Source organism: Cavia porcellus, unplaced genomic scaffold, assembly GCF_034190915.1.
Source record: "Cavia porcellus strain 051 isolate PalLab524CR breed Dunkin Hartley unplaced genomic scaffold, mCavPor4.1 scaffold_24, whole genome shotgun sequence".
In the NCBI taxonomy this organism is placed as follows: domain Eukaryota; kingdom Metazoa; phylum Chordata; class Mammalia; order Rodentia; family Caviidae; genus Cavia; species Cavia porcellus.
The window spans coordinates 43381588-43394256 of NW_026947507.1; the positions used below are offsets into that span (position 1 = coordinate 43381588).

General features: G+C 41.8%; 1 protein-coding gene across 4 annotated transcripts in view; it reads left to right on the forward strand.

Moving 5' to 3' along the window:
• The window catches only part of Ints9 (integrator complex subunit 9), a 95763-nt gene that overhangs the window by 50435 nt on the left and 32659 nt on the right, over positions 1-12669 (forward strand). For all 4 annotated transcript variants that reach the window (XM_003479703.5, XM_023561598.2, XM_063234525.1 and 1 more), the window contains exons 7-8: positions 1288-1408; positions 2121-2255. In XM_003479703.5, coding sequence (XP_003479751.3) covers positions 1288-1408; positions 2121-2255 — 256 coding nt within the window. The remainder of the gene's footprint in view (positions 1-1287; positions 1409-2120; positions 2256-12669) is intronic.

Below are 12669 nucleotides of genomic sequence, written 5' to 3' on the forward strand. Positions count from 1 at the left end.
CTTCCAGATCACACCCAGCACTCAGACACCAGCTGGCAGCTTCCCCAAGAGCACACAAAAGGCCCGGCCTAGATAGTGTCACACGAACTGAGAAAACAGGATGAACGGTGTAGGTCATTAGCAGAAGTTAGTGTGGCCCTCCTAAACTGAAGGAGGACAGAGGAAGCAAGTAGATGGGTGCCAGGCATGAGGGAGCCTGGCTTTGCGAGAACTCAATGTGTACAGCTCAGGAAGAAGCAGGACCAGGAAGGAGGACCCCATGAACAAGTCAGATGGGTAAGAGCCATGGGTTTCATCCTGAATGTATTGTGAGCCCCTGAAGTGCAGAGGATGGAAGGGAATGCTCTGCTGCTGTTTGGTGTATTTCAGGAGAGAGGAGCAGCTAATGTGCCCTACCAAATGGGCAATCTTAGGGAGGTCCCACTTCCAGATTCTTCCCTCTACTTTTAGAGCAAATAGTAAAATATTTTTCCATGACACTTTGTTTGTTTAAAGGAAATTTCCGTTGCTGCCTGAAAGATTACAAATCATGTCTCTTACGCCAAGCCCCATCTGTATTAAACTCAGTCCTTCTCTCCAGTCCATTCCCTGTGAACAGGGAAGAGAATATGAAACATTAAATAAAAATGCTCAGGCGGAGGTGTAACTCAGAGGTAAAGCATTTGTCTAGTATGTGTGAGGCCCTTTCTTGATTCCTAGCACCAAAAATAAATAAAGTTCAGATAGAAATGCTCTAGAATAACTTAAGGAAATAGCTCTATTAATAGTGAAAAGTCATTAAAGAAATGAAAATGCTGCATCAGGAACTACTGTACAAAAGAAAGTGGTAAAGGAAGAATAGAAGAACAAAAGACAGAAAACAAACATTAAGTTGGCAGACTTTATCCAACTCTATAATAACAAAATTAAATGTAAATGGACTAAATAGTCCAATCAGATGGCAGTGATTATCAGACTGGATTTTAAAACAAAAAATTCTGGCTATGTACTGGATAAACAAAATAAAGAATAAAAATACTCCAGAAAAATCATTAAATCAAGATAGTATAAAAAACGAACACAATCAACAATCTTTACTATGATCAACCAGGGGGGAAAACTCAAATAACTAGAATCAAATGAAAGTACCATCCTTACAGAAATAAAAATAATTATTTAAAATCGTGTAAACAATCACATGCTGAAAAACTTGACCAACGTAGATAAAGTGGACACATTACTAGGGAGGGAGGCTCTGCCCTGTGAGGAAATGTTCACCTAGGCATTGACACTGTGCTGTGTTTACAGGCTGCTGCCTTCTCCTCTCAAGGACGCAGTGGAAGTGTCAACCTGGAGACGATGCTATACCATGCAGGAGGTGAACTCCGCCCTTAGTAAAATCCAACTGGTGGGATATTCTCAGAAAATCGTGAGTGTTAATGTATCTTTATACATCATTCATGAATGCTTTCAGCTATCGTTTGAGAATGCTATAGTTCCCTTCTGTAAGCCATTCTGTCTCTGAGAATCTTGTGCAAAGGAAAAAGCATCTGTCATTTTCCTCCAACCCTCCCAGGTTTCTGTTGGTGCCCATGCCTAGCCTCACAGTCCTGTCATCAGCAGGCATTCAGTGGGCCAGCAGGTGAGGAGTCGGGAGAAGGGCATCTGTGTCATCCTGTTGCGGGAGCACAGCAGGCTGTAGTTTACTGTGCTGGGATGAGAGAAGTAGGAAACAGGCATTTTGGCAAGAATAACTTGAGCTATGACCTAAATGATCAGAGTTCCTAAATGGCCCGGAGCCATGCAGTATAGAATACTTAGCCTAAAATAGAGAAGAAATAACCAAAATATTTGAGTCCTCGTTCTGTTTAGTAATGTTACCTCTGCCTTGTAGTGAGTATTGAGTGCCTGGTGACTACAGATGAGATAAAACTTTCAGATGACAGGTAAAGACCATGGGATTGTTTCCTGTGTCCATCACATGGTCTCCATAGTCTTTGTGTTTCATTCCAGAGCTCCTGGTTTACTTTAAAGTAATTGCTTCTGAACTAAGAAGAATATTCCTGTTGCTTTTCCAAGAAAACTTCCCTGCTCTGAATACATTGTGAATGCTCATATGTTATTCTTGCGGTTCTTTTTAGGAGCTTTTTGGTGCGGTCCAGGTGACTCCCCTGAGCTCTGGCTATGCCCTTGGAAGCTCCAACTGGATTATTCAGTCCCATTATGAGAAGGTTTCTTACGTCTCTGGATCTTCCTTGCTTACTACACACCCCCAGGTAAAGATAAATTGTCTTTTACCAACTCAGTTTTATGGTTATTTAATCCAGGCAGAATATATGTGGTGTACTACTGGCCATTTTTAAATCTTCTAATATTGGTTTCTTCAGATAATGTAGGAAACTTAAACTGTTAAGTCCCAAGACTGCATTCTCCTCTGAAAGAATTTTGCAACTTTTAGGGTCATTGCCAAGATTCCAACTTCCTCCAGTCCCTCTAAAGACTGAACGCTAGAGGTTTTTCATTTACTCAGCACAGCCTAACCATTGAACTCTTAGCAAGGGTCAAGGGCCAAGCATTTATCTAAGTAGAGGGACTTAAGTGGAACCAGGACCCAGGCAAAGTCTGTTCGTGAATCCTTTGTTCAGGTGATATATGGGGAGAAAACAGTGAGCAGGGCGTAAATCAATAAATTAATGAGCAGGATAATTTCAGATGGTGGTAGAAGTTCGGAAAACAGAGCAGGGGTTTTTCTAAAGTGACCAAAATTAGCTGAGTGCATGGTCAGGAAAACCCTATAGCTGTCATCTCAACTGAGCCCAGAGGCATGAGCCATAAGGCCCCAATGACACAGCACTAGCAAAGGTGGAGAAGAGCTGAGCAAAGACCATCATGATCCCAGGGAACTGGGGAGGAGGAGCCCAGGAGAACAGCAGTGGCCAGAGCGGGTGGGGCTTTGTGGACCACAAGGAGGAGTTCAGGCTGTTTTAATATGTGGAAGAAAACCAGCAGTAGTCATTCCTCAGAGCCATACTTGGCAAGAAGCTAAGTGCCTGAATGTTACTGTGGATATAATATTTAATCCTTTTGGGGTATTGCTAAAATACTGTATTGCTATTATTTATTTCATAAATCTTCATTGTTTCCATGTTCATAATGCAGTGGGGAAGTTTAGATAGCTAATTGATGGGGAGATAGATACATAGATAGCTTGTGGAAGTCCACATCCTATTTTATGTGTAAAATCTATTGATTTGTGAACATGGCCTCAAGACCTTATTGTCTTCATAGTGAAGCAGAAGGAAAAGCTTAAAACTGGATCCCATAGTCCTTCCTTCAAAACACTTGCCCCTCTCCAGAGGGGCAGGTCCTTTCTCGGACCTGCACCTGGACTCACAAGCCATGCAGCCTCAGCACCATCTTCTGTGCAGTGTTAGCCTTTTTCCAGAAGAGACGTGGTCTGTCCAGGCAGCCACTCTCCTTCCTGTTAGAGATCTGCTTTTCCTGGTTACACAGGAAAGACCCCTCTCTCCGGACTTACAGTATTTCTCTACAGGCTGGTGCTTGGCGCCCTTCTTATTATAGTAAGCCTATGCGGTCTCTGCGAGGTTTTAGAAACATTCACTGTGTTGAAGGGAATGTCCCTATCAGAAAAAGAAGACTTTAACTGACAGAAAGGGTCTACTATATTTATGACAGACAACATGGTATTTTGGTCTAGGAATATATTGTGGAAGGGCAAAATCAAGCTAATTATCACATGCCACGCTAATATGGGAATAGAATGCTATGTTCTGGTGTGGACTGCAGAATGCCTCTCAGCTGCCGTTTGGTATTCTGTTTTTTATACCTTCTTTTATAACCAAATTTACCTCAAGGTCTAGAGGAGGCACATTGCTGGTTTTTCCTGTAGCTAGCAAACCTGAGCCTTTTTGCTTATCGAAATCAAAAGCCCGTCAATGTCATCATTAAAGCCTGTCTCACTGAATCAGAATTTTTTATTGGCAGCTTTTCTCATCTGCGATACATTCTTCTATAAAGACAGAAAGACAACTTGGCTGCCAGCTCTTCCAATTTGTCCTGCTTGTTTGAAAGCATTTATGGAACTATTGATGTGATTTCCAGTAAATTAGTCTCACAAGGTTCATAGATTCAAAGGGAAAATAAAGTCTTCAAAGTAATGAGCAACATACCTATATAATCAATTTTAATTTCTAGCTGGCAACCTGTGTAATATGTAAAAAAGAGAACACTAGATTTTTCTTTACCTGTATTATTGGATTCTGTATTCAATTTGCAGAGGTAAGAAAAGTTTTGGCTTCGAAAATTTGTCTACTATAGAGGCTGGCAAACTGCAGCCTGAGGACTCTACCTTGCTCTCACCTTTTCTTATAAATAACCTTTTGTTGGACTGCAGCCACACCCATTTGTTTGTGTATTTTCGATGGTTCCATGCCTGTTATAATGGCAGAGCTTTACTTTAAAGTTACGCTTTACAGAAAAAGTTGCTAACTCCTGGTCGACTTGATTAGAACTCTTAATAGCAAGGAATAGCATGATCTATTGTGATCTTTGACTAAGCCTGGATATTTTTCTATCATTTAACTCAAATATTTGCTATGCAGTGCTTTGTCATTCATCTCTAAATAGATTAAAATGTTCATTATTAAATGATCAAAAATTATTTTACAGTATTTTTTAAAAATTTATGATCCAGTCATCCAATTTGGTTAGACTTAGGAATAGATAGAATTTTTCATTTTATGTATTTACACATAATAATGAGATTCATTGTGATACCTCTATACACATACTGTGTGCACTGATCATATCCAACTATTCTTCCCAATCCCTAGTAGTCACTCTTTTACTTGAAGGGGAACTTTTAATTTTGGAGTTCCATAAATGAGGAAGAATGTGTGATATTTGTCTTTCTGTTACATGGCTTATTTCATTTACCATAATGTCTTCCCATCCTATATGTTTTGCTCCAGATAGCTGGATTCCATTTTCTTTGGGGCTGGAAAGTATTCCATTGTGCATGTGCACTCCACATTTTCTCCATCCAGTCATTCCTTGGTCATAGGCTGATTTCACCTCTGGCTGTTGCAAATGGAACCACAGTGAAGTGGGCATACAAGTGTCTCTTTTGTATGCTGATTTCATTCCCTTTGGATAACAGGATTTGGATTCCCTGTTCTTAAATCTCTCGTTTGGTCAGTAGAGCAAGCTGTCCTGTAAAGCTTGAAACAGGTGGTTAGGTCCATTTACAGAAATTACAATAAGGGAAGGGTGTATGCCTACCAAATGTTTCTCCAGGGTACAAGTGAATGGTTCTTTAGGGTTAGCTAGAAAAACACCAAATTCAGGCAGGTACATCCTTTGTGGCTAGGGAATTGAGGGACCCCATTGAGGAGTGGGATCTCAGTTGATCTTGAAGCCGGGCTTGGTGGCACTTACCTGTAATCCTAGCACTTAGGAAGCTGAGGCAGGAGGATTAGCATGAGTTCAGCCTGGGCTGTATAGAGAGTTTAAGGCCAGCCTGAATTACAGAGTGAGACTCTGTCTCAAAACACACACACACACACAAAAACGATTTTTTAATTAATTGATCTCGAAAACTTAGAGTATAATGTTATGCTTCATGATCCCAAATGTATTTCTTTCTTTCTCTTATGAAAGAATTGAAAGGATTATATAGGTCATTGAGCCTTTTAACATTTTCACTGATACCCTCTTTCTGTTAAATAAATCTTGTGTCTTAAATGTGGGAAAAGGCCTTAAGACAACTGCCTCATTGCCAGACTGCTGTTTTTTCTGTCTCCTAATGGCAATGTGTGTGCGTTGTTTCTCCCATGCGCCTTGCTCAGCTTGTCTGGGATACCCTGCTTGGTTCCTGTCTTGCCTCATTGGTCCGGTTTTACTCTCAGTGAAATCACCATCTCTGCTTCTAAGTGACTGGCTTTGGCCAGACTTTCACTTTTTCTCTTTCTCCCAGTGTCTCTCAGCTGCATGAGTCAATCTGACCAGTTTCCTGTGGTGATCTTTTTTTTTTTTTTTTTTTTTTTTTTTAATTTTTATTTAAGGAGAAAAGAAAAGAAAGAAAAAAAAAAACAGTGAAGGGGTACAAGTTATACAGGTTTACAGAATAAAAAAATGCGCAGTAGGAAATCACTAGTTAATGGATTACATATTGCCATCTTAGAAATAATTGTTCAAGTCACAAAATTAAAGCTTGTAGAGTGGACATTCCAACAATGATACTGCAGACAGTTCTGTTCAATGATCCAATAAAACTCTGTGATATCATTTTCTATCTTATACATTTAAATATACATGCAGTTATATAGTTTAGAGCACTTTCTTTTCCTCTCTTTTGTACAGTGACTATTACACATTTTGGGTTTCATTGCTCCCACGGTTCTTGTTGCTTTTTTGGAAGAGAGTAAAACCAAATGTGACATAACAGAACAGAATCGGTCAAGTCAAAAGGGTGGACATAATAGATAATATAAAAACATAATACAAGGTGATCAACAATGGTTACCATAATGCCTCCCGCTATTTCTAATAGAATTGCCTATATCATTAGTTGTAATACAATTGAACAAAACCGTAAAGAATAAAACCGACAAAACCAAAACATTGGAGATATTGTAGGTCTTCAAAAGTAGATAAAAGTCAACGAGAATGGGCGTTATAATGAATCTCATTATCTTCTCAGCTGATGCCTAAACTTTCGAACCTGATACTATCCAGCAAAACAGAATAGAGGAACCTCAGTCAAAAACAAGATGGTGAGAGTAACACAGGGCTTCAAATCGAGATAATAGAAAGTCAAAGTGGGTTACTATATTATATCCTGCTATATTTTTCCCTTTAATTAAATGGATAAAAATAAAAAAGTAAATAATGGAGTGGAGATTGAGAAAAAAGAGGGCATAACAGCGAAACAGGGCAGATCAAAACATAACCATTTAAGCAGAATAGTGTTTCACCACCAGATAATCCTGACCCAAAAATAGTTACCATATTGACTCCCTCCCTGAAGTCCTTGAGTACAACTTCATATACTGTAGCATTAAGTATATCAAAACAATGTAAATCCATTTAAGAGAATGACAGCATTATAGAGTATTTAGAATCGACTAACAGAAAATGAACAATGGTCTCTGTATAATCTCCTTGTCTTTAAAAGGTTTTTTCTTATACTATCGTACTTAACAAAATCCAATAAGATACAACCTGTTTAGACCATTGGAGACAGAAGAACAAAAGCTAGATGAGACTTCAAAACAAGATGGTACTAAATCAGCATTACCTATTAAGATGTCATTTTCTCCAAAAAAAGCTGTTCCTATCATCCAATCTTCTCCGTCTCATTTCTGTTGAGCTCTTTTTCTGTCAGTAGCTGTCAGTTTGTCTTCTTCATTTTGTTCTCTGCTCCATTCGTTGTGGCCTCCCCGCCCCTATTTCTGGGTTCTTTGTATTTTTCTTTTTTTAGAATATCCTGCAATACTTTCTGTAGGATTGAATTGGTGGTTGCAAATTCCCCCAGTTCCTCTTTATCCTGGAAGCACCTCGTTTTTCCATCAATTTCCAGGGACAGTTGTGCAGGATATCTCAATCTTGGCTGTAGATTATTATCTTTCAAAGCTTGAATTATTTCTCCCCATGCTCTTCGTGATTTGATGGTTTGTGAAGAGAAATCTGCTGTAATTCTGATGGGTCTTCCCTTGTAAGTGATCTGTTTCTTGTCTCTTACAGCTTTTAATATTCTGTTCTTGTATTGAATTTCTGGAATTTTTATTATTATATGCCTGGGTGTTTCTCTGTTAGGGTTGTAGGTAGCTGGAGTCCTGTATGCCTCATACATTTGAGTATCTTTACCTTTTGCTAAATTAGGAAAATTCTCCTGGATTATTTCTGTGAGTAGCTTTTGTAGTTCACTTGTTTGTGTCCCTACTTCTTCTTTTATGTTCTTAATCCTTAAGTTATGGCTCCTCTTATCATCTTCTTGTCTTTGTATTATTGCTGTGTGTTTCTTTGTTATTTTTAAGAAGTTTTTCATTTCATTCTCCCATGTTTCAAGTCTGCCCTCCAATTCAGATAGTCTGTCCTTAGTTTCTTTCAAGCTGTTATGCCAGTCTTGGGTAGACTTCTTAATTTCTTGATAGTCCCTTTGCACCTGCTTCACATACTCAATGCTTTCTCTGTTTTCTCCATCAAGCAATTCTCCCCTCTTTTTCTGTTCTTCCATTCCACCATCTGCTTTTTCCTGGGTGGTGCTTAGCATTTCTCTAACTATTCTGCATACTTCTAGCTTCAGGTCATTGATAACTTCATTCCTGAATTGGTCTATGAGGCTCTCTAAATGGCGCTTAATGTATATTGGTGCAGTGTCCACTGCCTGATTCTCAGGATTGGGGGTCGAGGAGCCTTTTTTGTTGCTTCCCTTCCCCATATTTTCTGTTCCTTATAAAATGTAATCTTACACAGGAGGCCCGGCTTCCCTGCCTGTCAGCCACAGCTTGATCAAATTGCGCTGGCTAGTTGTTCCCACTCACCGCTGCGCCCCAGGGAGTTGCGGAGGAGGCAGCCTACGCGGGAGTCGGTCGCTCCTCCGGGCCACCGTCAGGCTCTGGGATCTGGGTTAGGCCAGCCTAGGGAGTCCGCCAGCAGCGTCCCTCCGGTCAGGCACCTTTCACCAATCCCGTCCGAGAGGGAAACGTGCGGCTGCAGTTGCCACCGCGCCCTGCTCTTACAGGACTGCCCGCGCCCAGAAAAACCTCCGCTGGAGTCAACCTGCGGTAGGGAGTCAGTTCCTCGCTCACCTCGCCACCAGTCAGCCTTCCTCTCTGTCCGTCGCGTTTCCGACTCCGTTCGCAGACTCCCGTTTCCAAGCCTCTGCGTGTCTCTCCTTGCCGAGCCGCTATGGAGGCAGCCGGCCGCCGGGCGGCGGGAAATCCAAACCGCGGTTTCCAATGGCGCGGAGTCGAGCCTCCACACCGAGATTTTTCTGTTCCTATTTTAGCGCCAGGACTGTATTCCAAGTTGGATTCTCTCAGCCCAGTTCGTTCCTGAGTCAGCAGAGCATATCTCTACTGGTTCGTATCTCCTTAGGCCACATCATTCCTGGCCTCTGAGCCGAGCCTTTAGAGAGCGTTCAGTAGTTGCTGTTGTCTGTCCGCCATGTTCTCCCCGTCCTCCTGTGGTGATCTTTATGGTCTACGCTTATGGCAGTTGTTGTTGTTGTTAGTATTTTCATCTTGTTACTCTACTTGATCTTTTGCTGCAGTATTGGATGAAAAGTATCAAAAAATTATCTTTTCTGATCTCTACATTTTCAAATAAGAAAGCTCTTCACTGCATTTTGTCTTCCTTTCTCCTCTTTGTCTTGTGGCATCTGTTAAGCTTTAGTCCTAGGCCTGCTGCTCTCTTCTCATTGTGGGACAGCTGACATCACTTGGGTGAACATAAGCAGCATGTCCCACGGCCTCAGCATCACTCTCGGAATAAGTGCACGAAGCGTCCCTGGAGCATGTGGCATCGCCTCCTTAGAGGTCTCCTCAGTCATGCATCTTCCTCATTTCCCATAGACTAATGCTAACGAGATTTTGAGGTCCTCTGAAGGTCTTGCACTCTCCACTGTCCCCTATATCCAGGCCCAAATATCTTAGTGTTCTCCTGGGCACCTTAACCTCCATAAAATTACAGTGTTTTCCCTTTATGTCTGAGCTGCTGTATGGCCTTAAAAATGCCCTGAGTGCCAGGGATGGTGGTACATGCCTGTAGTCCCAGCCCTCTGGGAGTGGAAAGCAAGAATATTTTAAGTTCAAATCCAGCCTAAGCAGTTTAGCTAAGCCCTGTCTCAAAACTTTAAAAAAGGCAAAGAACATAGCTCAACAGGAAGGCCCTATTTTTATTTCTTCCCTAGTACTGCCAAAAAGTAAAACCTTCTTTATTTGATCTCACCTTCAGCCTTTATAATCTTCTGCAATTATTGTTACTAAAATGCTATTCCCTGCTTCACACTTGATTTCTTTTTGCCCAGTTTATCAGTCTGTATGATTCTGACTCTGTAAGCCGTTCATGTGTGGTACTTCCTAACTTCTTTTCTCTGCCTGAGTGTAGGTGCTCCTTTCAAGCCAAATGACTCCCTTTGGCCCCCATCTTGCCTTCCTCTTCTCTTAGCCCTTCCCAGCTCCCTCCCATAGCTGACTTGCTTATCCTCGCCTGCCTGGCTTCTAGCCATCCCTTCCCGGGTGGCACATTTGCACACTTCCTTCCATGTATTCATTTATTCAGCCCATGTTTATTTGGTCTTGTATCATTTATTCAGCACATGTGTATTTAGTATTTTTGTCCACCAGGCATTTTGCCAGGCAACAGGGGTACAGAGTCCTTGGTCTGAGGACTTCACAGTCCTGTGGGGATGTGGACAGGGAAGTAGGCATTTAACCATTTGGTGTGATCAGTGCTAAGACAGAAGGTAGTGGAGCCCTGGGCCCTCCTGAAGGAGGGACATCTCAGGACGGGAAGAAGAGGATGTCACAGACATGTTCCAAAAGTAGTGAGTGAACACTCCGTGGCCAAAGAAGAAACTTAAAACCAAAGCTTCATTTGCCAAAAAGCTATCTATGAATGACCTCACCTCGGCCAGTAGCGTCTCTACTCCTCATTCCTTTTGACATTTATGTGCTCAGTACAAACTTTTTTTTTTTTTTTTTTTTGTCTTTTTCATTTTTATCGGTACTGGGGATCGAACTCACGACCGCCTGCTTGCAAGGCAGGTGCTTATGCCGCTGAGCTAAACCCCCAGCCCTCAGTACAAACTTCTAACATTTGCTTTATATTTTCTACAGTTTGTTTTTTGTTGCTGTTTGTTTGTTTGTTTTTGTTACCAGGGATTGAACTCACAACCTTGGCTTGCCAGGCAGACACTTATGCCTCCAAGCTAACTTCCTGGCTCTTTCTATAGCTTTTTGAAAAATGCTTTTTTATTTGTTTTTTATTTTTTTGTCTTTTTCATTTTTATTGGTACCGGGGATTGAACTCAGGACCGCCTGCTTGCAAGGCAGGTGCTTATGCTGCTGAGCTAAATCCCCAGCCCCGCTTTTTTATTTTTATACATAAATATCTTCTCTACAACTGAATCATAATGTTTCACAATTGCTTTCTCAACACGGGGATACAATGTCTGATACCCAAAAGTTAAAGGATGAAAGGTTTATTTGGACTCAACAGTTTGTAGAGGTTTCAGTCCATAGTCACTGGCTCCAAGGCAGGGCAGCATGGCAGAGGAGAAATAGCTCATAGGTGGTAGCAGGAAGCAAAGAGAGATCAAGGAGGGAGGAGACAGACAGATTTCCAGGTCACACCCCCGGTGACCCACCTCCTCCAACCAGGCTTCACATTCCAGCATCATACTTACCCATAAACTCGATAGTAAATTAATCAGTTAATGAGTATCACACCCTCATGATCATCACCTTCTCCAAAGCCCTACCTGTGAGCACATGAGGCTTTGGGGACCCATCTAGATATAAACCATAACAGTCTTCTAGGACCTTCAGAAGTAGTCTTCTTTTTCTGAGACCTGTGTAAAATATGCAATAAAAATTACTCATGAAGGGCCCCACATAGTGGCCCTGGTAGTCATTATCAATTTTGTAAGGTGTTTTTGCTTGATTCATGAACAGGATGGATCCTCCTTCCCGTGTGTGTGTGTGTGTGTGTGTGTGTGTGTGTGTGTGTGCACGCACGCGCATGTGTACATGAAATGTTCCATTCGAAGCACTTGGTGAGTGGCTATCAACACCCGTAATACATGCCTTCACCTCTTACCTGTGGAGAGGTCTGAGGTGCAGCAGGCTTTTTAAACCTGTTGCTGTGCTTGGGCCCTGGCATCTCACACTGGCTCTGAGCTGTGGGCTAACACGCAGAACACACAGTCAAGCCGACTGCAGGGTTCCTATGACCGCCCTGCTCAGTGGCTGTGGCTCCCTTTGCTTGTCTGTGGGCATTGAGTTTTCAAAAGAAGATGCTGATGGCTGATGTCAGAGATAGTCTGGACCACAGTTTGCACCTTGTTACGTATTGTAGTCATTCTTAGCCATTTTGGGGGTCCTGGAACTTGTCTGCCAACCTAGTTATCTATGGAAAAATACACATAGTCACACACACAAAAATTGTATACACCAGTTCAGAGGGCTCATGGGTCCTGTGAAGTCTGTCAACTCTATGGGCCTAACAAGAGCTCTGTAAAATTTTTGTCATTTTAAGCTAAGCATGTCACCTAACCGATGCTTTTTTTTTTTTTTTTAATGAAACAGGGTCTCACTATGTAGTTCAGGCTAGTCTTAAATTCACTATGTAAGGGGCTGGGGATTTAGCTCAGCGGCATAAGCGCCTGCCTTGCAAGCAGGCAGTCGTGAGTTGATCCCTGGTACCGATAAAAAGGAAAAAGACAAAAAAAAAAAAAAAATTCACTATGTAGTTCAAGCCAGACTCAAACTTGTGGCAAATCTCCTGCCTCAGCCTCCCAAGTGCTGGGATTACAGGCATGCACTGCCACCCCTGACAATGTGTGGTCTCTTTTATCCCCATTCTAGTTTTCTTCTGGTGCACAAAGGAAACAGTTCTAGGCTCATTAGATCATCATGCCTTTAAATTCCTGTATCTCCTCCTCCT